We start from the raw sequence: 24,537 nt of genomic DNA on the forward strand, positions 1-24,537 counted from the left end.
CTAACCCTAACCCTAACCCTAACCCTGCAAGCGTAGCCCTGTGCGCACAGTACTGACGAGACCGCCGCGCTTCGCGCTAGAGAGCCGAGGCAGACGTCGACTCAAAAGGATCGCGGCGAGCTGCTTTGAGAGCAACCTCAGCCCCTCTCGTTGCGCGCGCTGCCTATCAGCAGCGATAGTCTTACACGCCCATACTCTACAACTCCCTCGGCGGCAGCGGAGGCGGCGCCGGCTTGACCCTCCCAACCTCGCTCCCGTCTCCCGCAATCTTGACCGGCCCTTTCGTCGAGGGGAATCCGCCAGGCCCGTGCAGCACCTCGTCGGGGATATCAGACGCGCGTTGTTGGGCGGCAATGACGGCCGTCTTGCTCTGGTAGACCTTGGTCGGCTTGAGTTCGCCCGCGCGGAAGGCGTGTTGGCGTTTCTCGAGCTGTGAAGAGGCGAGTGAGGTCAGTGAGATTGCGAGTATGAGAGAGACTTGACGCACGTCGTGCGCCCACATTGCCGCGCCGATGCGGTTCGAGATGCTGAAGACGAGGCCGACCAGCGGGATGCGTTCGAGGAGGGCGGCGGCAAAGCCAAACACTGCGGGCGAGCGAGTGTCAGCCGGAATACGACATAACAGGAGCGCAAGACGCACGCCGGTATCCCACTTCTCGCTCCGCAAGCCACAGCTCGACCTCGAACGGCCTGCACAACCGAAAGTCTCGTCAGCGGCGGGAAGACCAAGGCAGGCAAGAATCGCGACCGACGTCATCTTCTTCGCCTCGAAATACTGCGCGAGTCTCCAAGTCAGCGAGAGAAACGGGCGACAAGGTCGACGGAACGCACGGAACGATGCAGGAGGCGACCCATCGTGAGCGACCGGATCGCACTGAGCACGCAGAGTGCGAGGCCGGGGATGAAGCTGAGGGGCGTGAGGAGGACTGCGCGCACGAGAAGCGTTAGCGAGCACCGGATTGGAAGCGTCAGACGACCCACCTCGGAGGAGAACAATCCGCACGAGTGGACTCGACAGGCGCACGTAGAACGACTGCTTCTCTGCCGCTCGCTTCGCTCGATTAACAGGCGGCACAAGCCATTCCTCCGTGTACGGCTGCCACCAATCCGCCGCTGCGTCGAGACGAAGGTCAGGAAGCGAACCTCTGCACGAAGCGAGATACTCGCAAACGCACGCTTCCCCCGACTCCTGACCGTCTGCTCGTACACCTCCTCGCGACTCTTCCGCAGCTCGCGCTTGAGCAAGAACTCGATCAACGCCGACACCTGACCCGCCAGAAGCGCCCAAGTTGTGTAGGCGACAGGCGACACTCCGAAGTAGGCGGCTTCGTGGACGTTCTTTGGGCTGAGCGGCGAGCGCGAGAGGACGAAGGTGACGTAGAGGCGGGTCAAGGGGAGGGCGAGGACGGAGTACGGAACGGCAAAGAGGAGGGCGCGCTGGAGGGACTTGCGGGACCGCGCCCACACCGGTCGGTACAGGTTCGGGTCGGTCGCGAGGCGGTAGGCGCCGACTGTGGGAGCACCTCAGGTCAGCAAGTGCCTTTCGCACGGGTGTGATCGAGAGAGGAGGGCGTACCGACTGTGTAGGCGGGGGTGAGGCCCAGCAGCTCGACGGGCATCGTTGGTAGTCTTTGGCGGGGCTCGATAGCAGCGGGAGAGGTCACACAAAGCTCAGCAAGCCGTCTGACAGTGTGTGGTCGACGCGAGAGAGCCGTGTGGAGCTGCGAGACGAGGAGGAGCGATGACGGAGTGCCCTCGCAAAGCTCTCGTGCGGCTTGTTGAGTGATAAGGATAGAAGCTGCGTTGCGAGAGAGTGCGGTGCGAGGTCTGCGAACATCTACTGGGAGGAGGAAACGACAGAAAAGAGAGGGATTCGGAAAGAGCGGCGAGATTGTCCTTGTTGCGAACGAGAGGCGAGCTTTGCGTATGCCGATGTCAAGATCGAGACGGCGACGACGGTACATTGGCGTCGACCGGAAGTAAGAGGGAGAAGGCGGACGAAGGGGACGAAGCGGAGGGGAAATGATGGGTCGGGTCGTTCAGGCGTGCTTGGCCGGGGCGAAGAAGATGTTGGCGTGGCTGTTTGCGGCGTCGTCGCCGATGTTGAACCCGGCGTACCAGCTGCGCAGGAAGGGAGCTGCGAAAGAGGCGGATCAGCACCGCCTTTCGAGGAAGTGAGGAATCTCTCGAGACGCACTGCCGAGGATGCCGGCCTGGACGCCGCCGTAGTTGATGTCGACGCCGTACGTAGCCGACCTGCACATGCCCGCCTGCCCCGGGACCGTTCCGATGATGAGGTCTTCCGCGGCGAGGAGCAAGTTGCGGCGACGAGAGAGGGAGACGCCGAAAGTCGCCGTGTTGGTGCAAGGGAAGGCGTACGCGTCGACCTCGTAGGTTTGGCCGTTCAAGGACTGGGTCGTGGTGCCGAGCTTGTACGAGCCCGGAATCGCCGAGTGAGCTGCAGCAGGACAAGTTGTCAGCGAGAAGGCGAGGGCGAACGGAGCGCGGGAGACGCACCGGCAGCAGCAGCAGCACGCGGAAGATAGTTCTGGAGTGAGGCGGAACGGTCAGGAACCGCGCAAGAAAGCAGGCAGGCGATGCAGACGCACAGTGCTCGAGCCCGAGTCGATGAAGACAACGGTGTCGGGCGAAGCAGGCATCGTCCAGAGCGGCGTCTGCTTGACGTCGAGGATCTGGAGGAGCTGGATGGCCCACTGAAAGCGAAAAGAAAGGGTTAGCCCGCCCTCTCGGTCGCAGCAAATCGCGACGACGCACCCTTCCGAGCTGGTTCGGCTTGTAGACCTGGTAGACGGTCGCGATGCCCGAGTATCGATCGGTGTTCCAGTCGCCGATGGTAAGCTCGGCGCTACCCTCGCTCTCCTTGCCGAGCCAAAGGCCCATACGGCTGTTGGCGACGTTGCCCGACGCGCGGAGGTTCTCGAGGACCGAGGTACCGCCGAGCTGTACAAGACGACGTCAGGAGTGCGTTAATATGCGAAAAGAGGAAGAACGGCGCACCTGAGCCTGAGCGTTGAGGCTCAAGCCGAGGTTGCCCGACGAAAGAGGCATGTTGGTGTTGGGCGAGAGGACTGCGTACGCAAGCACGTCAGCGCGAGACCATCAATGCACTCCCAGGACGAGTATGCGTACGGAAGGTTTGCTTCGGGATCGAAATGCCGCCGAGGTTGACCGTGTCGGTAACGATGGTGCCCGAGATGCTATCGCTCACATCTGCGGGCGCGAGCAGCTTGTCAGTGTATTAAAGACAAACGTCTAGCTGAGGCCAACCCACAGGCGACGGTGTGATTCACGCCGGTGCTGGCAAAAGTCGACGACTTGCTCGAGTCGAAGACGGCGGTGCCTTCGAACGACTGGCGTGAGCGGGGCACGAGAGACGGCAAAGGAGCAACGACGCACAGACCGGGAGGTTGTTGAAGTTGGCCGGGTCGCAAGCCGATTGGATGACGAGGTCGGACGAGCCAGTGTCGAGGATGACGGCTGGTACGGAAACAAGGTCAGCAGCGTGCAATGCAAGGAGCCAGTAGAGACCAACGCACGCAAGTTCTGGGCGGGCGTACCGACACCGATGTCGATGTTGTACTGCGAAGGGGCGGCGCGGTCAGACACGCCCGGACGAGGAGAAGAGGGAGAGCGACTTACGAGGCCCAGGTTGCCCTCGTAGTCAACCGGGATCGTCTTGGTCGTCGCACGCTTGCACTTAACCTTTCCGTCGCGACGACGGACTTTGAGCGAAGCCGCCTTGGACGACGAGTCGGTCGAACGCTCGGCGAGGTCCTCGTACTTGGCAAACGTCGCCTCCATGTTGGCCTTGAGGAGCTCGTCGTTGACGGACCCGTCGGCGTTCGTGACGGACGGGACGACACCTTCGATGCGAACGGGGGAAGGGAGGGCGTCGACCAGCGACGCGGAAGCCATGAGAGCGAGGGGGGCAAGGGCGGCAAAGGAGCGCATCGTCGGGGTCGTCGAGGAGAGCAGATGAAGAGAGAGGAGAGAAAGGAGAGCGACCTGCACCCTGGGCTTTATACGAGCGTGAGGAAAGAAGCTTTGCGAGCGGGCACCGAGCGAGGAGAAAGGGAAGCGAAGCAGAGGCCAGCTCGGCGAGGGGACGGCGGGTGGAGAAGGTTGGTGCACACCGTCGTCGTCTGCTCGAAACAAGGGAACGTCAACCTTGTCGCCGCCACGAGCGCCTTGGTTCGAGATGGTGAGCAGCGGATGAAACGAGGGGAAGCGAGCTGGACAAACGGCGTGCGCGTTCCCCTGCCCTGTATCATCGCTGCACGCACGCTGCGCTCGAGCTCTGCCCATCCAACTCTGTCCACGGAAGCGGGCGCCGTCGTCACCTCGAGCGAGATGAGAGTTGGGCGACCCTCGTCCTCCCGCCTTTGTCCAGCCTCCGGTCGGCGTGCGCACAGCTCTGCGATGACGGCAAGCAAGATCTGATGCGATCGCGGTGCGAGCTAGCCGAGTGTGGCGGTGAGCAGCGAGGCGTCTTGGGGAGAGGAGCGACGAGGAGGGACAAGGGAGGGTCGAACACTCGCAGGCGACGCCAGACTCTCGCAAACGGCACGAAAGCAATGCGAACGATGCTAGTAATGCACACGAGCGCGCGCTCACTCCAGCTCGACATCCCGCTCGGCGACGAACCTGTAAATCCTCCTCCGGTTCGTCTCGTCCGTCTCTGGCTTGGCACCCTCGTCAAAGAGCCCCTTGAGGACCTTCTTCCCAATCATCTCTGCCTCCTCGCCATCTGCCGCCCCTTCCGCCTCGACAGCCCGCGCAACGATGCCAGGGTATTCGGGTTTCGGCAGCGCAGAGACGCCCTTTCTTCGCTTGGCCGCGGGTTCAGGCTTGGCGGGCAAGAGGGCGTCGCAGAGGGACGTGAAGACGTTCTCCATCAGGCGCGAGTACATGGTCGAGGTGGCGGCGCGGGCGGCGGTCGTGTACATGGGTTGGAGAAGGGCGACGAGGGGGATTGTTCGGCCGGCGTTAGAGTCGGATGATGCGAGGCGTTCGATCTCGTCGACGTAGATGTCGAAGAGGTGGTAGGCGAGGGAATGGGGAATCTTCGGGTCCTCGACGCTACAGGCGGGCGACTTTCGTCAGCGCAACGAAGAGAAAGTGGAAACTGATTCGCTCGAGCTCACTGCAGCGGCCCCTTCGGCCCGACGAGCATCTCGTTGTACTCCTGGATTGCCCGTGCATCCCACTCTTCCCGCTCGAGGAGCCTGAACGCGACAAAGACGAATCGCCGCATCAGGAGCAGGAACTTGTCCATCCTGCAAGAGCCGACGTCGATCTCCATCAGTCTGTCTGCGTGCTAATTTCCGCGCTCGCCAACGGAAGAGCGTCTCGCGGCGACTCACCTCAGCCTGTCAATCCCGCTCCACTCCCTCGTAACCGCATGCCAGAACCCCCTCAAGTACGCCAGCGCACACCTGAACCTCTCGACTCGGCCGTTGCGCGTCTTGGACCGTGTTCGGACGTCGAGCGTGAGGTTGGAGAGGGTGTCGGCGAGGGCTTGTTGGACGAGCGGTTTGTCCGACATCCAGTAGCCTGCGGGGCGGTTCCAGCATCAGCGACAGCGTTCCACATCATAAAGAAGAGTCTGCGCAACGCACAGAAGAAGATCCCCTTCCACAGCTTGTCCATCTCTGGCTCGCTCAACCGCTTGTCGACCTCGTACTCCCTGTCCCAATCCAGATCTCCAACCGGCAGTTCCTCCTCCACTTCTTCCTCGTCGTCCTCGACGTCACGCTTGACCTGCCCGGCAGAGAGGAACTTGGCGAGCGACTGGACTGCCTTGTCGCGGACATGCTTCTCGCCTGCACCAACGCGCGATCAGCCGGGCTACAGACTCGTTCGCTAGGCTTGGAATGTGCACGCACTGCTGGCGAGGAACTTGCCCAGCGGCGGGGCCTGTCCAGACGCTGAACGGGACCCAGACGAAGCGGACTTGATCTTCTTCGCGGGGCGCTCTGAGGCGCTCGGTGCGGGCGCTGAGCGGGTGGACATGTCGAGTGGAGCTGTGGAGAGTGGCAGCAGAGTAGCACGATCGCTGGAACGAGAGCAAGCGGAGGTGAAGGTGTCCAAGCTGGGTGAGGATGCTGGCGGGGCGGTGAAGCGATGTCAAACTCGCCTCGCACGCTCTCGTGGGACGCGCTGGGGGATGTTAGAGCTTACTATTGGCTACAGACGAGTGCATCCCGAAAGAGAACGCGAAAGACGACGAAGAGACCTCTCTTCCTCGTCTCGAACCGCGACAGTCGACGAGGAGAACGCAAATCTATTGCCAGCGAGCACCGCGTGGCAAAAGGGCGAGAGGACGATGCGACGTAGTCTACACAGCAGGTGGACAAACGAGAACGGGAACGGGGAGGGGTGAGGGAGAAAAGCGAGAGAACGGCGGAGGGTATCTTGGCGGGTACAGGGCACACGTCGGGGGTCGTAGGCTGGAAGCGAGGGCGAAGTGTAGAGTGAAGCGTAGGGGAATCATGCGATGCGAGGGGCGGGCGAGAGATGGTCGAGGTAAGGGGAGGTGGGAAAGGAAGAGTAACAGCGAGGAAAGATGCGAGATCTGCAGGACACGAGCCCAGGATGTCAGAAATTTGCGGAGCTGCATCGAGCTCACGCTCCGCGCAGAGTCACGCAAAAGCCAAGCAGCGACTGCGCAGAATCCCGACAAACTCGCCTGATCCCCGACACTCAACCCGCCTACCTCCCAACCCTGACATCATCAAACTGCTCGCTCCCGACGAACCCTCCACGCATCGACTTGGCGACATTCTGCATGAAGCGCTCGCGGTTCTGTCGGAGGTCGTTGGCGGCGTCTGCGTGCGCGAGAGAGGCGAGGAGAGTCAGTTGTTGGCCTTTCTGCGGGAAAAACGCTCTCGGTACAGGGTAGGAAACCCAGCGCGAAGGCGACGATGGCGAACGGGCGCAATACCTGAATACTCACCCTTGTTCAGCGGGTCATCGGCGTTAGGCTCGAGGAACAAGTACTGCAATCCGACCATGACAGCGTTGAGGTTGAGGACGGGCTTCCAGTCTTCGCGGAGGATGTTGAGGCAGACGTTGCCTTCGAGGTCGAGGTTGGGGTGGTAGATCTGCGCGGAGCGAGGGCAGGCGGAATGCGGTGTCAGTCGGGTCGAGTCGGGTCGAGGCTCTTGCTCCCGCACGACGCTACAGCCTTGCACCGCCAAGTTCCGAGCCCAGTGAAGCAAGACCGGGCGCCTTGAAGCAGAAGAGCCCCTCTGCGAGAGAGCGATTCTCGAAACGCACCTTGGGGACACACTTGACCTTGGGCGCATCGTGGGGGTAGTTGTTGTTGATCGCAAACGTGAACTTGAACGTGCCGCCCTTGTACATGCCTGTCCGCGCGCCGAAAACCATCAGCTTGTCTCGTTTGAAACGACGGAAGGAAGCGGAACGCACCCTCGTCCGGCGTGATGGTGAGCTCAAAGTTGAGGAGGTCTTCGGGGTTGGGGAAGTGGGTCTTCATGGTGGGAGGGAGGTCGAGTTCGGTCAAGTCTGCGCGCAGAGAGGGAGCGAGGTGAATGTCAGTATGAAGGACGAGGCCGGATATGAAGTGCGCATGTCGACCGCTCGCCCTGAGCTTCCCACAAGACAGCCCAAATCGCCAACAGCCGAGCAGACCGCTCTCCAGCGCACTCGCTTGCATGACCACCGCTCGCCTCGCGAAAGAACCGCCTCGAAGCGAGAAGTCGCGCGACTGACCTTTCTGCACGCGGATGAGCGCCGCGCTCGTCTTTGGCTTTGACTTGGCGGCCTGGTCCTCGGACCGCTTCAGCGACCAGATCTGCGCGAGTACACGAGCCGATGTCAGCCCGTCGAGGTGGGAGAGGCCCGAGTGGCGCCACTGCCCCGCCCGGCTCGCTGGCTGCACATAGAGACACTCGAGCGCACCTTCATCATGTTGGGCAGTCAGTCAGACCCGTGCGGGCGAGTGTCGAGGTGATGAGGAGAGTGTGGAGGGTGAGCGAGACAACGACGGGACGAGCGGGCGCGGTTCTTTCGCTGGGCGTGATCAGGTGGTCGAGATAGAGCCTTGGAGCTTGTCAGTGAGTCAGCCGAGCGTTGTGAGCGTGAGCAGGCGTGTCCAACTCGCTCGAGAGACTCGTCGCCGTCACTCTGCTCGCGACTGTTCACGCTCGCTCGCCGTGGGATGCTCGCGACGACTCGGACAGCGCCTGCGAGGCTATCGCGTGCGCTCCACGCCGTCCCCGCCGCGAAAGAACCCCTCGCGCGGCCACACACACACTCGTCCGCCCCGCATCCTCCCCTCGACGCCTCGCTCGCCCTCAGGACACTCGTGCGTGCACTTCAGGCGACGTGGGTGTCTTTGTGCTGACATGTTGTGACGGCTCAGGCGCGCGAACGAATCGCCGCGATCGACCAGCTCTCTCCCGCGCCTCCTCGCCTCGTCGACCCTCACCCCGCTATCTCCGCCTCGCACTCGCCTTCTCCAGCCCTGACAGACTCGTTCGGGCGCAAACACGACTACCTGCGAATCAGCCTCACAGAGAAATGCAACCTCCGCTGTCAGTTCTCGCTCGCTTCTCCACCCACGCTTCTCTCCGTGGCGGACTCGCATCCCAAAATACAGATGACCCGCCGTCAACTTCCCGATCACTCGACAGCGCACTGACACCTTGCTGATGCTCGCAGGCACATACTGCATGCCGGAGACGGGCAACCCGAACCTGCTCCCGCCGTCGCACCTCCTCACGACGCCCGAAATTGAGCGGGTCGCGCGCATGTTTGTCCGGCAGGGCGTGCGGAAGATCAGGTTGACGGGTGGAGAGCCGACGGTCAGGAAGGATTTGGTGGACGTCGTGGGTGCGTGTTGAGAGGACTCGCTTTCCAAGGGAGACTCGGAGCTGACCTTCCCACGTTTCGCCGACTTCCTCCTCTACCGCCGCCTCTTCGTCGCACAGAACGCCTCGGCCGCCTCCCCCTGACCTCCCTCGGCATGACCTCGAACGGCGTCGCGCTCCCCCGCAAACTCCCCTCCCTCGTCTCCGCCGGCCTAACCCACCTCAACCTCTCGCTCGACACGCTCGACCCGCTCAAGTACGAGCTCATGACTCGCCGACGAGGGTTCGAGCGCGTAATCGAGTGCTTGGAGATGGCGGAGGAGATGGAGGGGCTGGATGTCAAGCTGAATGTGGTCGTCATTCGAGGTGCGTTCGGGTGTCCGCCCACTTTCGGTGCTCGTCACTTGGCAGACGTAGACGACTGATGGTGGAGTGGGTCATCCGATACAGGCCTGAACGACATGGAGGTGCCGCAGTTTGTCGAGATGACCAAGGACAAGAAGATCACGGTCCGCTTCATCGAGTACATGCCGTTCGAGGGTGCGCGCGACGTCTCCCGGACTCTGCTATCCTTGAGCTGACGCTCTGGCGCGCGCGCAGACAACCGCTGGTCGACCACGAAACTCGTCCCTTCCGCCTCGCTCCTCTCGACCCTCACGGCTCTCCACCCAACCCTGACACACGTCCCGACCCACAAATCCGACACGACGCGCCACTACGCCGTGCCCGGATGGAAGGGCAAGTTTGGGTTCATCAGCTCGATGACGGACCATTTCTGTGGCGGTTGCTCGAGGTTGAGGGTGGGTGCGGATGGGGGGATGAAGGTGCGTTGGCCTCATGTTCGCTCGTCTCGTCGTTCGCTAAGGCTGACAATCCGATGCTTCTTGCATGTTCTTCTTGCGGCGCACAGGTCTGCCTCTTCGGCCCTCCCGTCCTCTCCCTCCGCCCGCTCTTGCGCGCTCCCTCGCCCTCTTCCTCCGCCGAGTCGGACTCTGACGCCCACATCATCCCTCACATCGCCCGCGCAGTCTGGGGCAAAAAGTTCGCGCATGACGGACTCGGCGGGGCCGAGGGGATCAAGGAGAAGGGGCGGATGGGCGCGATGGTGGGCATCGGAGGTTAGTCGCCTCGACTTGCTCTTTTGGCGGAGGAGAAGGAAGGAGGGGACTTGCTGAGAGGATGAGGGCTGACGAGGTTTGAGGGGATCAGGGGAAACAGGTGAGCCCGGTCTTGTCGGGGCGTTTACTCGACCGAGGGCATCTTCCTTCGCGAATTGAGCTGAGTTCGTTCCGACCTTTTGCTCGCAGCGCTGGGCCATACGCTCTCCTCGCTCACCCCGCCCGCCATCCGAGCCCGCCCTTCGATACGAAGAACGCGACTTTCCCCTCCCTCCCAGTCGAGACGAATACAAGTCGTTCCGGTACACCTCCTTGCGTCGATCTGCTCTCCCTTCGCGTCGACTCTAGGCTTGCGAGCATTTTACAGCACTCCACGACGAGCCAGCGACGACTCGTCCCCCTCTTCCCCCGACAAGCGATCTCCCGCACCATCACCCTCCTCATCCTCCTCCACCGCATCTCCTTCCCTCACCCACATTGATCCGACGACTGGCAAAGCTTCGATGGTTTCCGTCTCGCAAAAAGCCTCGACCGTGCGCTCCGCCACAGCCGAAGGCGAGATCTACCTTGGCGCATCCGCGTTCTCCCTCATCGACTTTGGCGGCTCCGCCTCGACGATGAAGACGAAGAAGGGCGACGTGCTTTCGATCGCGCAACTCGCCGGCTTGATGGGCTCGAAGCACACCTCGCTCCTCATTCCACTCTGCCACCCTCTCTCCCTCTCGCACATCCACGTCTCCCTCTCGCCCATCCCTTCGACACACTCTTTACGGATCAGCTGCACAGCCGAATGCGTCGGCCCAACAGGTGTCGAGATGGAAGCTTTGACAGGCGTGAGTATCGCGGCGTTGACTGTGTGGGATATGTGCAAGGCGGTGGCTGGGAAGGAGATGCGGATTGGGAATGTGAGGGTTGTGAGGAAGAGCGGGGGGAAGAGCGGGGATTGGGAGAGGCGGGATTAGGCGCCGCTGACGCTCCGGGCGCGATGTCATATCAGGTTCGTATCGCATCGTAACACGCGGTTGAGGTCTCGTAGCAGAGAAGTGATACGGCGCTCGAAAGCTGGACTTGTTCAAGACGAAGGACAAGCTCACATCGAGACGGCTCGACAACCTCGTCCCGATAGCACCCAAACGAGTCTACAGCTTCGCCTTCTGCTTCTCCGCCTCCTTCGCCTTGCGCTTCTCCGCCCTCTCCCTCTTTCCCCTCACCGCCCTCCCAACACTACTCCCATTCGGCCTCCCAAGCCTCTCGCTCACCCACTCCCCAACCTCACACAACCTCTCAAACCTCTGCTTATCCTCGCCCTCCTGCCATCCCAGCAACGTCCCCGCCCCTGCTTCAGGCGGGGACGGGAAGAACGACGAAGGGATTCCGGAGTGGTACAAGGCGTAGAGGACGTCTTCGGTTGAGACGTTGCCTGTTGCGCCGGGGGAGTAGGGGCAGCCGCCGAGGGAGGCGATTGAGGTGTCGACTGTTGGGATGCCGAGCTGTGGCGCGCGAGTGTGAGCGGAGATGGGAGAAGGAGGAGGAGAGCAGAATGTACCGAAACGCAATGGAGGATGTTAGAGATGGCCGTCCCGTATGTGTCGTGGCAGTGGGCCTGTGCGGGCAGCAAGGATGAAGTCGAAGCAGCGAAGTTGGTCAGCTAGACAGCAACACTCGCTCAGACTGGACGCCCGGACGCACCGCAAGCTTCCCAACCGACACGCCCTCGCGCTCGCATTCGTTCAACAGCTTCTCCCATCCCGCCGGCACGCCGACCCCAATCGTATCCCCGAGCGAGACCTCGTACGCTTTCATCTCAAGCAACTCCTTCGCGACTCGGGCAACCTTCTCCGGCTCGATGCGACCATCGAACGGACAGCCGAGGACGACCGACACATACGCGCGCACTCTCAAGCCGTGTTCCTTGGCCGACTCGAAGATGGGCGGGAGGGAAGCGAGCGAGTCTGCGATTGTCGTGTTGAGGTTGGCGCGGGAGAACCCTTCCGACGCGGCGACGAAGACGGCGATTTCGTTCGTCAGTGGCAGATTGGAGGGGTGTTGTGAGAGGAGGGTGGTGAGGGACGAGAGACCCCGGGCGTTGGGGACGAGGACGGGGAGGGACAGGTCTGGGTAGTCGCGGCGAAGTTGGGCCAGGGTGGGCGAGGTCAAGACTTCGGGCGTCGTCGCCATCTGCGGGACCTGAGGGCGCGTCGCACGAGTCAGTACACGTCGAGACTCGCGCGTAGGAAGCGCCTGGGACGCACCCACTTGGGCGAGACGAACGACCCGGCCTCGACATCCCTCAACCCGCTCCTGACGAGCCTCTCGATCAACTCGACCTTGACCCCGGCGTCCAATGGCGTCTTTTCGTTCTGGAGGCCGTCGCGCGGTCCGACTTCGACGAGTTTGATGGGTTGCCGGGGTGAGGAAGAGGAGAGCGAGCGGGAGGAAGGGGGGAGGCCGCGCGGGTGTCGCAGGGTGCGTCTGAGCATTGTAACGGTGTGTACCAGTCGCTGTAAGCTGTCGTTGAGCGTGTGAGCGAGTGAGAGAGAGAAGAAGCGAAGTGGGGGCGAGGAGAGGCAAGCCGCCGTCACGTGACCAGGCGACCTTCTCAACTTCGACCTCGACGACCAACTCGCTCAATACAACGACGCTGCTATTGCTACTGCTATTGCGAGAGCACTACATCCGGAAGACGCCAAAGTTGCCAACCTTGTCCCGCTGCTCGGGCTTCCACGCCTTGGTCACGACTCCGAGCGCCAGTCCGACAACCGTCCTCGTATCCTGGGGCAGGATGACCCCGTCATCCCACAACCTCGCACTGCCAAACACCGCCTCGCTCTCCTTCTCGATCTGCGCCTTGAGGACCTGCGTCTTGGCCGTGTCGGACGAGACAGTCTCCATCACGCTCTGGAGCTGGTCGGGGCCCATAACGCTCACGCGCGACGACGGCCAGGCGAAGAGGAAGTGCGGCGAGTACGCTCGACCGGCCATACCGTAGTTGCCCGCGCCGTATGAGCCACCGACGTTGATGGTGATCTTGGGGCAGGTCGTCGCGGCGACGGCGCGGACCAGCTTGGCGCCGTTCTTGGCGATGCCCTGCGCGCGCACGAGCACGAGCGTCAGCGAGTGCGCTTGATCGTACATACGCACTCTCACGCACTCCCTTCTCGGCCGCGGTGCCGACCATGAAACCCGTGATGTTGACGAGGAAGAGGAGCGGGACGCCGCGCTGTTCGCACAGCTGGATGAACTGGGTCGCCTTGAGCGCTGAGGGAGAGAGGAGGACGCCGTTGTTGGCGATCTGCGTGCGAGCGAGAAGGTGAGCGAGCGAGAACCGAAGCGAAGTGAGCGAGAGAGAACGTACGATGCCGACTTGGTGGCCGTGGATGTGGGCTGTGCGATTCGGCCGGCATGCATGAACGTCAGCTCCCACTCTTGACGAGTGCGTAAACGAGAAAGGGATCGACCGGAACGCACCGAATCCCGTCACGACCGTCTGCCCCCACTCGCTCTTCCACTCTGCAAACCTGCTCCCATCCACCGTGCGCGCAATGACCTCCCTCATATCCCAACTCTTCTTCAAATTGGTTCCCGTGATCCCTCCGAGCTCATTCGGATCATACACCGGCTCGTCCACCTCTTCCACCTGCTGGGGTTGCGAAACACCGACCCTTCCGCTCGCCGCAAACCCCGCAACCGCCTGCCTCGTAAGCGCAATCGCATGTTCGTCGCTCGTCGCAAGGTGGTCTACGACGCCCGACTCGCGCGCGTGCATCGCGCCGCCGCCGAGCGTCTCGGAGTCGACTTCTTCGCCGAGCGCGGCTTTGACGAGCGGAGGGCCGGCGAGGAAGATGGAGCCTTGGTTTGCGACGATGATGTTTTCTGCGAGAGCGAGAGGGCGGGTGAGTAACTGACTCTCGACCAATTAAACCTGCGCAAGCTCCGCTGGGCAGGAACCGCGGAATTCGAGCGAGAGCCAGAAGCTCACCGTCTGCCATCGCAGGGACGTAGCTGCGAGCACGATAGCCGTCAGCTCCACATATATCGCTCGGAAGAGAAAGAAGGCTGCGAAACTCACGCTCCGCCGGCGACCGAAATCCCATGCACGACCGCAAGTTGCCTGTCCTCCGCGACCTCAACCTTCGTCAGCTCGTCCCAGAGAGCCTCGCGTGAGAGATTGGACGCACGGGATCCCCTCTGCGCTCATCCTAGCCATGTTGTAAAAGATCCTCCCAAAGTGGTCGCGGTCCGGGAAGACATCCTTCTGATACGGAAGTGCCGCTCCGCCCGATTCGACTGCAGCCCATCATCAGCTTGAGCTCAAAGGAAGGAGGGAGTGGACGAACCGATGTAGATGCAGGGAAGCTTGTTCTGCTGTGCGATTTCTTGCGCCCGGAGGTGCTTCTTGACTGTGACGGGGTGGTAGGAGCCGCCTTTGACCGTTGCCTGGGGCGAGAGGGTCAGAGCGAGCATCTTGAGGGGAAGAAGAGGACTCACGTCGTTCGCGACGATCATGCACTCGACGCTGTCGACGGAAGGAGTTCAGCGAGCGCTCGAAAGACTGGGTTCACGGCGACTGACCCGTTCACGCGTCCGATTCCCGTTACAATCCCTCCAGCGGGCACCTTGCCATCGTACATCCCTTCGCCAGCGAGGGACGACAACTCGAGGAAGGGCGAGAACGGGTCGAGGAGGGCGTCAATCCTGTCGTTCCAACCCATCAGCCCCGCGCTGGTTCTCGTAGGTAGACAGAGAGAGCTGACCGTTCCCTGACGAGCAACTTTCCCGCCTTCTTCGCCTTGCCCTGCGCCTTTTCTCCTCCTCCCATCAACACCTTGCCCCACATCGCTCTCAGCTCGCGCTCCTTCTCCCTCATCTGCTCCGCGCGCTCTACAAACTCCTCCGACGAGGGATCCACGAGCGAGGGGAGGACAGGGAAGGCATGCGAGGACGAGACGGGTGGCCGTAGGGCGGCGAGCGGCGAGGAGAGTGAGCGGGTGGACGAGAGTGCGCGGTGAGCGTGCGAGTGGGTGCGCTGGATCAGCCGCGTGGTTCGTGAGAGCATTGTAGCTGTCAATAGCTTGTCAGGAGAGTGCAAGAGCGCAAGAAGCGAACGGGCGACGACGAGAAAGGCGAGCCGAATGGGTGGGGACCAACGGGACTCCGCGACGACGGCGGCGAGGTCAACGACTCGAGATTGACATTCGACGAGTAAGAGGGTATGACTACAGAGCGAGCGGCGAGCGCGGTACACGGGCGGGAGAGGCGGAACTTGACAGAGTCGCGAGGGGGCGGGTCACCGGAGGGGCGAGAACGGCAAGGGCTTGAGGATGTTGGTGTGCATCGCGTTGCACAGCTTGGTCGTCCGCGCCACCGTCGACGCCCACTGCTGGTGCTCCCACGACCGAGAACGCCGGTCCCGGCGCTGCTCGAGCGAGTCGTAGTGCCACATCATGTGCACCTGGTGCAGCTGGCCGACTTGGCTGTGTGCGTGTCGACCTTGGTTCGTGTAAGCACACCGCCGCTGTCGCTCAAGACGAAAGCAAGTCGCGCAGGACCGGTTCGCTCACGCACCTGAACCACGCTCCAGCGGGCGAATGACCCGCCTTGATCCTCGCCTCCAACCCAACCCTCCACGACTCTTCCCACTCGAGCAAAGATCCGGGCTTGAGGTCGTAAGTGCGCAGCTCGTAGACCCCGCCACGCTCTTGCGGGCCCATCGCGGGCAGGAACTTGAATTCGCTGTTGAGTTGCGAGGTGCGCGACTGGATGAGAGGGAGGATCTCCTTGTTGAAGAACTGGAGGTGGCCCTGCGCGATGCGGCGGTACGTACAAGCTTGTCAGTACCGCCCGCTGGAGCGGCAGAGCGCAAACCGAAAGCTGCTTCAAACGTCCGCTTGGAACGCACCTTGCTTTCCCTGATCGCCTGCTTCTGCCTCTCAAACCCCTCAAATCCCTGGTACTCAAACACATGCACAATCGTATCGACCTCTCCGACGACGACCTCGAAGCTGCCCGTCAGGCGGGCGTCGAACTCTGGCGACTCGTGGATCCCTTTGTAGTAGCCGGCGATGAGCTCTTTGTATTGCTCGACGTGTTGAGGGAGGATCTTGTGCTCTGCGCGATGTGGATGGCGAGGTGAAAGGCGTCGAAACGGAGGGGCGGAAGGGAGAGTTGGCCGAGGAGAAAGAGGGAGGAGGACAAGATCAGTCGCGGGAACGGGGTGCTGGATTCGGGCTGCGCCGCTCACTCTGGAACTCGTGGACGTATTTCTGCAGGAGATGAACGAGTCGTCAGCATCCACGCTCCAAGCGTGACCCGCCTCTTCGTTGTCCGGGGGAATGCAGAAGGGAGTGGGTGGGCTGAAACAGGACGCGACCCTTAGCTGTACGCAGGCCTCGCCAGACCCGCTTACAGCATGGCCAAACGCCCGCCCAGCCCACTCATCCCTCTAGAAGCGAGCGGACTCACGTTCCTCCCCACCAGCTTGGAATGCTGCGCCCTCGCCTCCTCCTTCAACTCCTCGCTGCCATGCAGAAAGGCACTCGCAAAGTCCTTTACAGCCTGTGAGGGGGTCGAGGTGCCCAGCGCGCGGGTCCGGAGGAGGGAGAGAGACGAGGAGGGGAAGGTGGGGGACGGGGAGGGGACCCGGACGACGGGGAGAGAAGGGCGAAGTAGGGAGGGGCGGAGGGTGGTGAGAGCTGCTCGAGGGGTGTGCATGCTTGGTGAGAAGAGTCCAGCGACGAGGTGAAGCGGAGCGAGGTGAACAGAGCGGGGACAAGGAGGACGGCGGCGGGGAGAACGGTGACGACAGCTCTCGTGAGGGGCTTGAGCTGGCTCGCTGGGACGATGGAGACTCGTATAGAGGTATACGATCACTGGGAATGCAAAAGACGGCGATGCGATGCGGCGAGGACAAGTTCGAGAGGCAAAGGGGGACAGAGAGGGCTTTGACGGCGCTAGGCTGGGTGTCTTGGACGGGTTAGGTGACGGCGAGGAGACCGTGACGTTTGCGTCTACTTGCTGGCGGCAAACGAGACCGAGGGCGAGTTGCCGTCGGCGCCGAACGAGTAGACGGATGTGAACGACTTGAGCCAGGGCACTGCGTAGGAGGGAAAAAGCGCAAAGTTAGCTTCGAGTCAGCTAGACGTTGAGTGAGAGCGGCACGCACGTCCAAGGAGAGCGGCAGGCGTCTCGGTGAAGGGGTAGTTGATGTCGACGCCGACGAAAGCTCCCTCGCACGTCCCCTTCGACTTGCTCGGCAAGCGCGAGTACGTGAACCACGCGACGTCCTGAGGCTTCATGTATATCGGGCTGGTCGACGACGCATCGGCGAAGGAGAAGCCGACGGGGAGTGACGAGTTGCACGGGAAGGTGTAGAAGTCGACGTCGTAGACTCCGCCCATGACCGCTTGTTGATCCGTGTTCTGGAGCGTGCCGTTGAGTTGGGCATAGATCGAAGCGGCGACGGCGCGAGGGAAGTAGTTGACTTCGGTGCCAGAGTCGACAACCGCGACCATGCCGGTCGAGTCGACCTCCTTGCCATTGACGAAAGTGCCGGCGACGTTGGCGCCCCACTGCACGGAACGCCGCTGTCAGTCATTCGTTCGGCCGAGCCCGGTGCTTCGATCGAGACAGAGAGAGCGAGTCGCAACTCACGGTGAAAGCCCCCTCCGGCGCACTCGGCATCGACACGACCTCTCCCTCAACATGCGCAGCGTCGACTCCGCCGAGCACAAGCTCCGACACCGCTCCAGCCGTACGGCCGAAGTAGAGCGAGAACTCGTTGCTGGGGAGCGAGCCAGCTGCGACGGCGGCTTGGAGCCAGTTCGAGTCGCCGCCGACCTGTGTGAGGGGGCGATCAGTGACTGGGGCACATGAATGAGTCTGTAGAAGAGGGGACTAACGCCTGCGTAAGGGTTGACGATCGGAGCGAGACCCATCACGCCCGCAGCGTTGGTCGTGCCAGTGAGCTCGCCAACCGTGGCAGCCACTGCGCGCGCTCGTGTGTCAGCCGCATGTTGTTGGCGAACTTCAGAGGATTGACGTACGGAAGCGCTGGTTCTTGACGGTGATGTCGCCAATCTGGACGGTCTCGTACGCGGCGTTTCCGTACAGGACCGCGCCGCCGCCGTCTGTGGACAGGAGAGGTCAGCCTCGAGACTGAAGGGAAAGCAGGGATGGCACGCACACGCATCGGCGGTCTCGTCAGTCGTGTTCACGAAGGACGAGGAAGCGTCCGCCTTGAAGTAGCCGTTCGGGCCTGAGCAAGGCGCAGCGTCAGCGACGAACAATCGCGAAGATGAGTGGTATGAACGCACATCCGTCGAGGCAAGCGGACAGGAGGACGAGGTCGGACGAGCCTGTGTCGAAGAGGACGGCTGCGTAGAGGGAGGAAGGTCAGCTCGAGCGACGGCGTTTCGGACTGGTTTCCTTGACTCACGAAGCTGCTGGGCGGGAGTGCCAACCTTCAGCGGTCCCGCGAACTGCTCGAGATCCGCCCGTCAGGTTGCATTTCACGGAAGAAGAGGAAACCCGACGCACCGTCTGCAACCTCTGGAGTCCGTTCGCGATGACATTCGTGATGGGCACGGTGTTACTCCGCTTCTTGTTCGACGAGGCCTCGATGACAGGCTGGCGAGCGCTGAGGAGCTTGGTCAAGTCCCGCTTGACGAGCTGCTCGAGAGGGAGGTTCGACGAGGGCGACGAGCCGGCGAGGTGAACGGCCTGTGGCGAGGGCTGGACGGGCGCGGCAAAGGCGGCGGGCAGAAGAGCGAGCGGAAGGAGTGCTGAGAGGGCAGGCATGGTCGCGGGTCGTTGTGCGGCGAGGAAGGCGAGTGTGGGAAGGAAAGGAGAGAAGCTGAAGCGGCGACGGGCTTTATAGCGGTGCGTTGAGTGGGTCCCCTGGCCGCTGGAGAAAGGGAACTCTGTTCGAGGGTGGGAGCGGCAGAAGCAGCGTCACCGAGAGAAGCGGAGCAGGCGGACGACAAGGGGCGGAAGGCTCGCCGGAACACGGCTGATGCTGGATCGCCGAGTGTGCGGCGCCATGCGAGGGTCAACAGGAGCCGACAAAGCCAACCTTCGCTAGTCGTTCCGATCGGGGGAGCGGTCTCCGAGGGGAAAAAGGTGAGCGAGCGAGGTCGAGGAGTGGGTCGTCGACGGCAGGAATTTGGGCTAGAGTTGCGAGCTGCAGGCGTTCGTGGGTCACTCTGCCAGCGGATCAGCGATCCAATCCTGCCCTTCAGCCGCTGGACCACCCTGCTGCTCCTCATCAGTCGGCCAAACAAACGCCTTCCTCGCCCGCCCTGCTTCGCTCCGAGATCGCGCAGATAGAGTTGCCGAGATCCTGGATCAGACATCGAGACCGGATGAAGCGTTCCCTTTGTCCGCCGTTCCCCTTGTCGAGCGCGCGGGGTTCCCTTTGTCCTCGAGCGTCGAAGAACGGGCTGCACACACCGAACGAGGCTGCGGGGTAGGCTCAGAACGCGCGCAGGAGCCTGCAGCGTAAGCAGCGTGTGACAGCGAGTCAAAGCGAGACGTCGGCGCCAAACAGAGGCGAGCGAGCGGTGGAAGACAGCGAGGAAAAGGTTGGGCGTTGTAAACGTAGCTTTGCGTTTTTGTGCGTCCGGGCCTCAGGAATAGACACAGCAGAGACGGCGTGTGCGCTTGCGAGCGAGACTGCGAGTAAGGAGACAGGATTAGAGGAACGGATGAGGAGGAGATGTTCCACTCGTCTCCCTCGGTCTGTCGCTAAGAGCATAGCATTCCAACGAGAGATTGTTCATGAAGTCCGCAGGACCGGAAAGTAGGGGCGAGAGAGAAGGGGAGGAGAGGAAGGAGGACAGGAGGGAGAGAAGAGGTTTACCAACCGAAAGTCTCGCCGCAGACGACGATGCCGCCGCTGTTGACGAGACGCTAGCGTCAGCGAGAACTCCACCATAGCGTACAGAAGGCGAAGACTCACACTGCGACGGCCTTGGCGACCGGGACCTGCCCAACCGCGCGCCTGACCTCCTCGATCAAATGCCTCGGTCCGCACGAACCGACGACGATGCCGCCGCCGCATGCGAGGTTCATCCGAGTAGTCATGCTGACCACGTCGGACGCGATGTCGTCGAGGACGTAGGAGATCGAGGGGCGGGCGAGGGAGAGAGTAGAGTGTGGGACGGGCGAAGGGAGAGTTGCGTTGACGCGAGTGTCGGGTGGGACGTTGAGCGGGGCACGGGTAACTTCGAGAGAAGCGGTCAATGAAAGAGCGGTTCAAGAACGAGATGCGGACGCACCGTGCAGCGAGATCTTGACCTCGAGCGCCGTCCTTTCCCTCGCAACCTCGACAAGTCCGCCCAAGAAAGCCTGATACGACTCGATAAGTTCCGCCTCACGCATCGTCCAGACGAGCGTCACAGAGCGGACGGAGGTCTTGCCGACCGTGGCGAGGTAGACGAGTTCTTCGAGGATTGGCGCGCAGAAGGTAATGCCGGACCCGCCGGCGACGAGGAGAACAGACTGAGCATCGGCAAAGTCGGTGAGCATCGGCCCGCCGTAGGGTCCTGCGCGCGATGTAGGTCAGTCGCTGGGGGGAAGAAGCCGAGATTTCGCGACTCACCCTCGAAAGCGCACCCGATAACCTTGGCAGATGAGTCACCAAGCGAGACCTCCGCCGCCTTCTTGAGCGCTGTCGTATAGTCGCCCGCCGCCTTGACCAGCAACGTCAACCTGTGCGACCCCTGCAATGGCGACGCACCCTCCGGCGCACTCGCAATCGTAAACGGGTGCGTCTCCCAGCCTCGCCACCAACCGCCCGCTTTCCAAGTACGAAGCCAGACGTGCTGGCCGGGGCGGAAACCGGACGAGATGGTGTGCGACTGGATCATGAGTGTGTTGGCGGGGAGTGCGACAATCGAGGCTTTGCCGAAGCGGGTTTTGGCGACGCGGAGGACGACCTACATGTCGAGCGAGGTCAGCGACACTTTAACCCGAACATCAAGAGCGTTTCAAGGGAGGAAACCGACGCACGTCGAGGCCGTAGACAACGAAACAGAAGATGAGGTACGGCGTCGCGAAGTCCGGGGCGTGGTAGTAGAGGCCGACGAGGAAGGTGATCCAACCGGCGATGTGCGAGAGAAGGAAGAACTGGTAGAAGGTGTTGCGGACGTAGGAGACGCTCGGGATGAGGAGCAAGCCGCTGCGATCAAAGCAAGTCGGCTTCGGCATGCGACGGAAGTATAGGAAATGTAGACGCACCAAGCGATGACACAAGCCGTTCCAGATTGCTGCATCGGCTCGGACAGGTCGAACGGGTGCTTGACAAGGTAAAAGACTGCGTGCAAGAGACCGCAAAGAACGACGAGGCGGCCAGCGACTCGGTGAAGGTAGTTCATCTTCTCGTAGCCCTGCCCGAGAGCCGAAAGCGCAGAGTTCTTGCTGGCGAAAAGGAAGAGGGCGGGGAGTTGGCCGACACCGACTGCCGCGGTGCGGTTGAAGTTGGAGAGGTGGTCCAGGCATTCAAAGAAGAGGCAGAAGACGACGACGGCTCCGTAGACGATGCAGAGGGCGATCTGGCCGAGGGTGAGATGGAAGATCGGGAAGGGGCGGAGGAGGATGCGGTTGTAGAGCGTGCGAAGACTGCCAGTGCGAGTGTTGGCGAAACTGGCGGGCGAAGTAGAGAGCGTGCGACTCACTAAGCAGTAAGCGCGCTCGTCGGAACAACCTGAAGCAGGGCCGGCCTGTCAAACACGTCCATCACAACCGCATCCCTGACCTTCTCCGTCCCCTTCTCGCCCTTCTCGTTCACCGCAACAGGCGCGTCCTTCTCCGCCGCCGACGAGCGCAACATCCATCCGCTCTTCCAGCGCCCGTTCGCGGCCCAGCCGGCGATGAGAGGCGTGACGAAGAGGAGGAAGACGACGACTGCGAGCCCGAAGGCGTACTGGAAGTCGCGGGCGATGGCAGCGTTCCCTGCGCGCTAGACGATCCTTTCAGTACGTAGTCAAGAGACGAGAGGAAGGATAATACGCACAGGCTGAAACGGAGGAAACGCCATGCGAACCCGCTCCTCCTCCTCCTCCCTTCGCCGCCGGGCCACCCGCCTGAACCGCACCCGTTGCACTTGCCACCACCGCACGTGCCGTCGCTGCCACACTCGCCACGACACTCGAACTGGCGTTCGCGCCGCTGTGACCGCGCCCATGCTCCGCCGCCAGTTCGACGACGAGTGCTCGCGCGAAAAGGAGTGGGTCCATCGCTGGGACCGACATCGTACACTGCGCCAGGCAGTCACCTTGAAACGAGACGTTCAGAGCGAAGGGTGAAAGAGTAACCACGAGGACGACTGACAGAAGCGGGGCAGACGTCTGTCGTTGCGATCGCTCGCTCGCGTGCGTGGTGTGGTCGGGAGGCTCGGAACTTCCTGATCACTCGGGCTCGAGGGAGAGGAGGTAGAGAAGGCAGAGGAAGAAGCGGACTGACGCCGCGCGAGAGGTTCGTCCGTCGACCTGCGACGGGGGCGTCTGCGCAGCAGATTGAGGGAAAGCACAGCTGCGATCTGCACACTGAGAGTAGCAGCGGCAGCAACAGTGGGCGCAGCGCGACGAGGGAAGAACAAGGCTGCGCACGAGGCGCGCAGCGCTCAGTGCGCCTCGATTGACCTTCGCAAACGACGTGCGTTCGTCCGTCGTCCTGTTCCTCTACCTCGTGATAGCCGGTGCTCGTAGCGAATACCGTCGTTGCGTGTTGGTGAACACCGTGTCTACAACCCATCAGAAGTTCTGAACCTGCGCGCAGCAACTCACGCTCTCGTCAGCTTCTCTCTCCAACTCACCGCTACGCAGCCTGAAGACGCCGCATCCCGTGCGACCGGTGCGAAGAGAGAGAGAATTGAAAGAGCGCGCACAGTCTTGATCCCACCGACAGACTCGGGCTCGAGTTCGTTCTTGGACGGCTCGTCCGTCTTTGCGCCGAAGCCGGTGTCGCGGGCGTGTTCCTTGCGCTGCACGTCCCAGGTTTCGGTGATCAGCATTACTCTCGTGAGAGAAGAGGAGCTGAGAGACGGTGAGCTGGACGCACCCCGGTGAAAGGCTGAAGTCCCGCTGCGAGACGCGGGCCTGCGACGAGGGAAGACCAGTCGAGGTCTCCGCCGCCGTTCGCGAGGGAGGTGACGAGGTCTACGAGGTGCGCAAGTCAGTTTGATGTCGAGGGTTTGGGGTGAGCAAGGAGATGGACGAACGGCGGTGGGCCTGTCAGGAACCTCGTCAGCAATCCAACCAGTCCAAAGCAGTAGAGATCCGTCGCACGCACCGCATCCAAAGCCGGCATTGTCGCTCCAACGCTCTGCGCCAAGTTCCTCACGTGCGTAACATCCTTCAGTCCGCCCTTGACCGTAAAGCCCGTCTCGCCCTCAAAGGTGTTGTTGAGGATCTTGCCGCCGTAGCCGATGAAGGAGGGGGCGGCTGCGAGCGGGAGACATCAGTAAGGGAGGGGAAGGGAGGGGAGGGGAGGGACGCACGGAGGAACTCTTTGACAAACTCGAAGAGGAGGTCGGAGCCGACGCCGGTGCGGTCCGCGAGCGTCATCGCTATAGAACGTCAATAGCACCCATGCAGACGAGCGTCAGCTACACGCATCGCCGACAAGAAGCGCAACGCAGACGCACCCTCCGCAAGCAATTCAATGATGCTCGCGATCATCCCGTTCCCACAAAGCTTGAACGCCGCAGCGCGCTCGACGTTGTTTCCGACGTCGATGACGCGGCGACCCATCGAGGGCGAGAGGAATTTGACGACTTTCTTTTTGGCGAAGGTGTCGCCGGAGAGGACGAAGACGAGCTTGGCGTCCTTTGCCATGGGAGGGCTGTGGGTGCGAGTGGGTGAGCGCTGAAGGCAAGCGTGTCATGAGGGACAGGATTGCGGTCTTACGGGCCAAAGACGGGCGAGCAGAGGTAGACGGCGCCCGGAATAGACTGCGCCGTGCGCTCGAGTTCGCCTGCGAATCCGACAAGTCAGCCGACGACAGATACAACGTCACAGGCGCCCACGCACCGCAGGTCAAGGGGTACAGAGTCGACGTGTCGATGAAGATGATCCCCCTTCCATCCTTCTTCTCCTTCGCGCCCTCAAACAACTCCTTGTACACGCTCTTGGCGGCCTCGTCGTGCGCCAAGCTCGTCACGATCACGTCGCACGTCTTGGCAAGCTCCTTCGCACTCTGGACGTGCTTGAACTGCGCCGACTCGGCAGGGAGTTTCGAGGTCGTGCGGTTGTAGACGTGGAGGGGGGCGAGGGATTCGGTCTCGAGGTAGGCGGCGAGGTTGCGCGCCATTGGGAGACCCATGTTGCCCTGCGAGCGAGGCATGTTAGTCCCTGAGTACGTTATTTTCCCGTCCTAGGTATCCCTCGGTCGTCTCCACTCGAGTCCGCTGCCCACCTAAGCCTCGCCGGGCCTCGCGTCCGCCGCAGAGACCCTCGCACTCACCATCCCGATGAACCCAAACTTCTCTGGCGTGAAAGTCGGCATGGTTGCGTGAAGCGAAAGGTTGAACTGATGAGGGCGTGGATATGGACGAAGAGAGGGTGTGG

The 24,537-nt window shown here is 62.1% G+C and overlaps 11 protein-coding genes across 11 annotated transcripts; 1 reads left to right on the plus strand and 10 right to left on the minus strand.

Annotated features, from left to right (window-relative positions):
• Positions 1-196: 196 nt before the first annotated feature.
• RHTO_00001 (protein of uncharacterized CysZ family) lies at positions 197-1,619 on the minus strand (the record flags this gene model as incomplete). Its single annotated transcript, XM_016413685.1, has 8 exons — positions 197-430; positions 488-585; positions 641-690; positions 753-775; positions 832-926; positions 982-1,113; positions 1,176-1,511; positions 1,577-1,619. The coding sequence occupies 8 exons, from the start codon at positions 1,617-1,619 to the stop codon at positions 197-199; spliced, it is 1,011 nt and encodes a 336-aa protein (XP_016276692.1).
• Positions 1,620-2,039: 420 nt separating this feature from the next.
• On the minus strand, positions 2,040-3,972 carry RHTO_00002 (aspartic-type endopeptidase; the record flags this gene model as incomplete). Its single annotated transcript, XM_016413686.1, has 11 exons — positions 2,040-2,137; positions 2,198-2,458; positions 2,518-2,548; positions 2,610-2,714; positions 2,776-2,961; positions 3,019-3,089; positions 3,151-3,231; positions 3,293-3,361; positions 3,418-3,498; positions 3,558-3,600; positions 3,661-3,972. The coding sequence occupies 11 exons, from the start codon at positions 3,970-3,972 to the stop codon at positions 2,040-2,042; spliced, it is 1,338 nt and encodes a 445-aa protein (XP_016276693.1).
• Positions 3,973-4,631: 659 nt separating this feature from the next.
• On the minus strand, positions 4,632-6,033 carry RHTO_00003 (nucleolar protein Nop52 variant; the record flags this gene model as incomplete). The annotated part of the gene is made up of 5 exons (XM_016413687.1): positions 4,632-5,100; positions 5,166-5,297; positions 5,385-5,574; positions 5,640-5,843; positions 5,907-6,033. 5 exons carry the CDS (start codon positions 6,031-6,033, stop codon positions 4,632-4,634), a joined length of 1,122 nt encoding a protein of 373 aa, XP_016276694.1.
• A 699-nt stretch (positions 6,034-6,732) lies between these two features.
• RHTO_00004 (ubiquitin-conjugating enzyme E2 M) lies at positions 6,733-7,953 on the minus strand (the record flags this gene model as incomplete). Its single annotated transcript, XM_016413688.1, has 6 exons — positions 6,733-6,848; positions 6,977-7,124; positions 7,300-7,388; positions 7,453-7,548; positions 7,756-7,837; positions 7,945-7,953. 6 exons carry the CDS (start codon positions 7,951-7,953, stop codon positions 6,733-6,735), a joined length of 540 nt encoding a protein of 179 aa, XP_016276695.1.
• Positions 7,954-8,203: 250 nt separating this feature from the next.
• Positions 8,204-10,935, plus strand: RHTO_00005 (molybdenum cofactor biosynthesis protein; the record flags this gene model as incomplete). Its single annotated transcript, XM_016413689.1, has 9 exons — positions 8,204-8,350; positions 8,408-8,579; positions 8,707-8,877; positions 8,976-9,221; positions 9,306-9,395; positions 9,456-9,679; positions 9,766-9,973; positions 10,065-10,073; positions 10,163-10,935. 9 exons carry the CDS (start codon positions 8,204-8,206, stop codon positions 10,933-10,935), a joined length of 2,040 nt encoding a protein of 679 aa, XP_016276696.1.
• Positions 10,936-11,112: 177 nt separating this feature from the next.
• RHTO_00006 (hydroxymethylglutaryl-CoA lyase) lies at positions 11,113-12,453 on the minus strand (the record flags this gene model as incomplete). Its single annotated transcript, XM_016413690.1, has 4 exons — positions 11,113-11,463; positions 11,520-11,576; positions 11,663-12,151; positions 12,226-12,453. 4 exons carry the CDS (start codon positions 12,451-12,453, stop codon positions 11,113-11,115), a joined length of 1,125 nt encoding a protein of 374 aa, XP_016276697.1.
• Positions 12,454-12,643: 190 nt separating this feature from the next.
• RHTO_00007 (3-methylcrotonyl-CoA carboxylase beta subunit) lies at positions 12,644-15,029 on the minus strand (the record flags this gene model as incomplete). Its single annotated transcript, XM_016413691.1, has 11 exons — positions 12,644-13,060; positions 13,125-13,265; positions 13,329-13,357; positions 13,442-13,846; positions 13,953-13,975; positions 14,043-14,084; positions 14,152-14,260; positions 14,311-14,410; positions 14,462-14,489; positions 14,546-14,668; positions 14,728-15,029. The coding sequence occupies 11 exons, from the start codon at positions 15,027-15,029 to the stop codon at positions 12,644-12,646; spliced, it is 1,719 nt and encodes a 572-aa protein (XP_016276698.1).
• A 231-nt stretch (positions 15,030-15,260) lies between these two features.
• Positions 15,261-16,684, minus strand: RHTO_00008 (NIPSNAP family protein; the record flags this gene model as incomplete). The annotated part of the gene is made up of 5 exons (XM_016413692.1): positions 15,261-15,447; positions 15,539-15,774; positions 15,873-16,081; positions 16,215-16,236; positions 16,436-16,684. 5 exons carry the CDS (start codon positions 16,682-16,684, stop codon positions 15,261-15,263), a joined length of 903 nt encoding a protein of 300 aa, XP_016276699.1.
• A 296-nt stretch (positions 16,685-16,980) lies between these two features.
• On the minus strand, positions 16,981-18,769 carry RHTO_00009 (peptidase A1 family protein; the record flags this gene model as incomplete). The annotated part of the gene is made up of 9 exons (XM_016413693.1): positions 16,981-17,066; positions 17,136-17,541; positions 17,624-17,809; positions 17,872-17,957; positions 18,016-18,099; positions 18,156-18,227; positions 18,286-18,345; positions 18,408-18,450; positions 18,509-18,769. 9 exons carry the CDS (start codon positions 18,767-18,769, stop codon positions 16,981-16,983), a joined length of 1,284 nt encoding a protein of 427 aa, XP_016276700.1.
• Positions 18,770-19,825: 1,056 nt separating this feature from the next.
• RHTO_00010 (ferric-chelate reductase) lies at positions 19,826-22,206 on the minus strand (the record flags this gene model as incomplete). The annotated part of the gene is made up of 8 exons (XM_016413694.1): positions 19,826-19,865; positions 19,929-20,193; positions 20,248-20,514; positions 20,571-20,907; positions 20,981-21,149; positions 21,209-21,589; positions 21,646-21,922; positions 21,984-22,206. The coding sequence occupies 8 exons, from the start codon at positions 22,204-22,206 to the stop codon at positions 19,826-19,828; spliced, it is 1,959 nt and encodes a 652-aa protein (XP_016276701.1).
• A 516-nt stretch (positions 22,207-22,722) lies between these two features.
• RHTO_00011 (phosphogluconate dehydrogenase (decarboxylating)) lies at positions 22,723-24,475 on the minus strand (the record flags this gene model as incomplete). Its single annotated transcript, XM_016413695.1, has 10 exons — positions 22,723-22,737; positions 22,857-22,952; positions 23,030-23,127; positions 23,190-23,199; positions 23,261-23,412; positions 23,469-23,537; positions 23,616-23,812; positions 23,878-23,944; positions 24,001-24,298; positions 24,434-24,475. 10 exons carry the CDS (start codon positions 24,473-24,475, stop codon positions 22,723-22,725), a joined length of 1,044 nt encoding a protein of 347 aa, XP_016276702.1.
• Between the last annotated feature and the right edge of the window lie 62 nt (positions 24,476-24,537).

The sequence above is a fragment of the Rhodotorula toruloides genome, assembly GCF_000320785.1.
Source record: "Rhodotorula toruloides NP11 unplaced genomic scaffold Scaffold1, whole genome shotgun sequence".
Classification (NCBI taxonomy): Eukaryota; Fungi; Basidiomycota; class Microbotryomycetes; order Sporidiobolales; family Sporidiobolaceae; genus Rhodotorula; species Rhodotorula toruloides.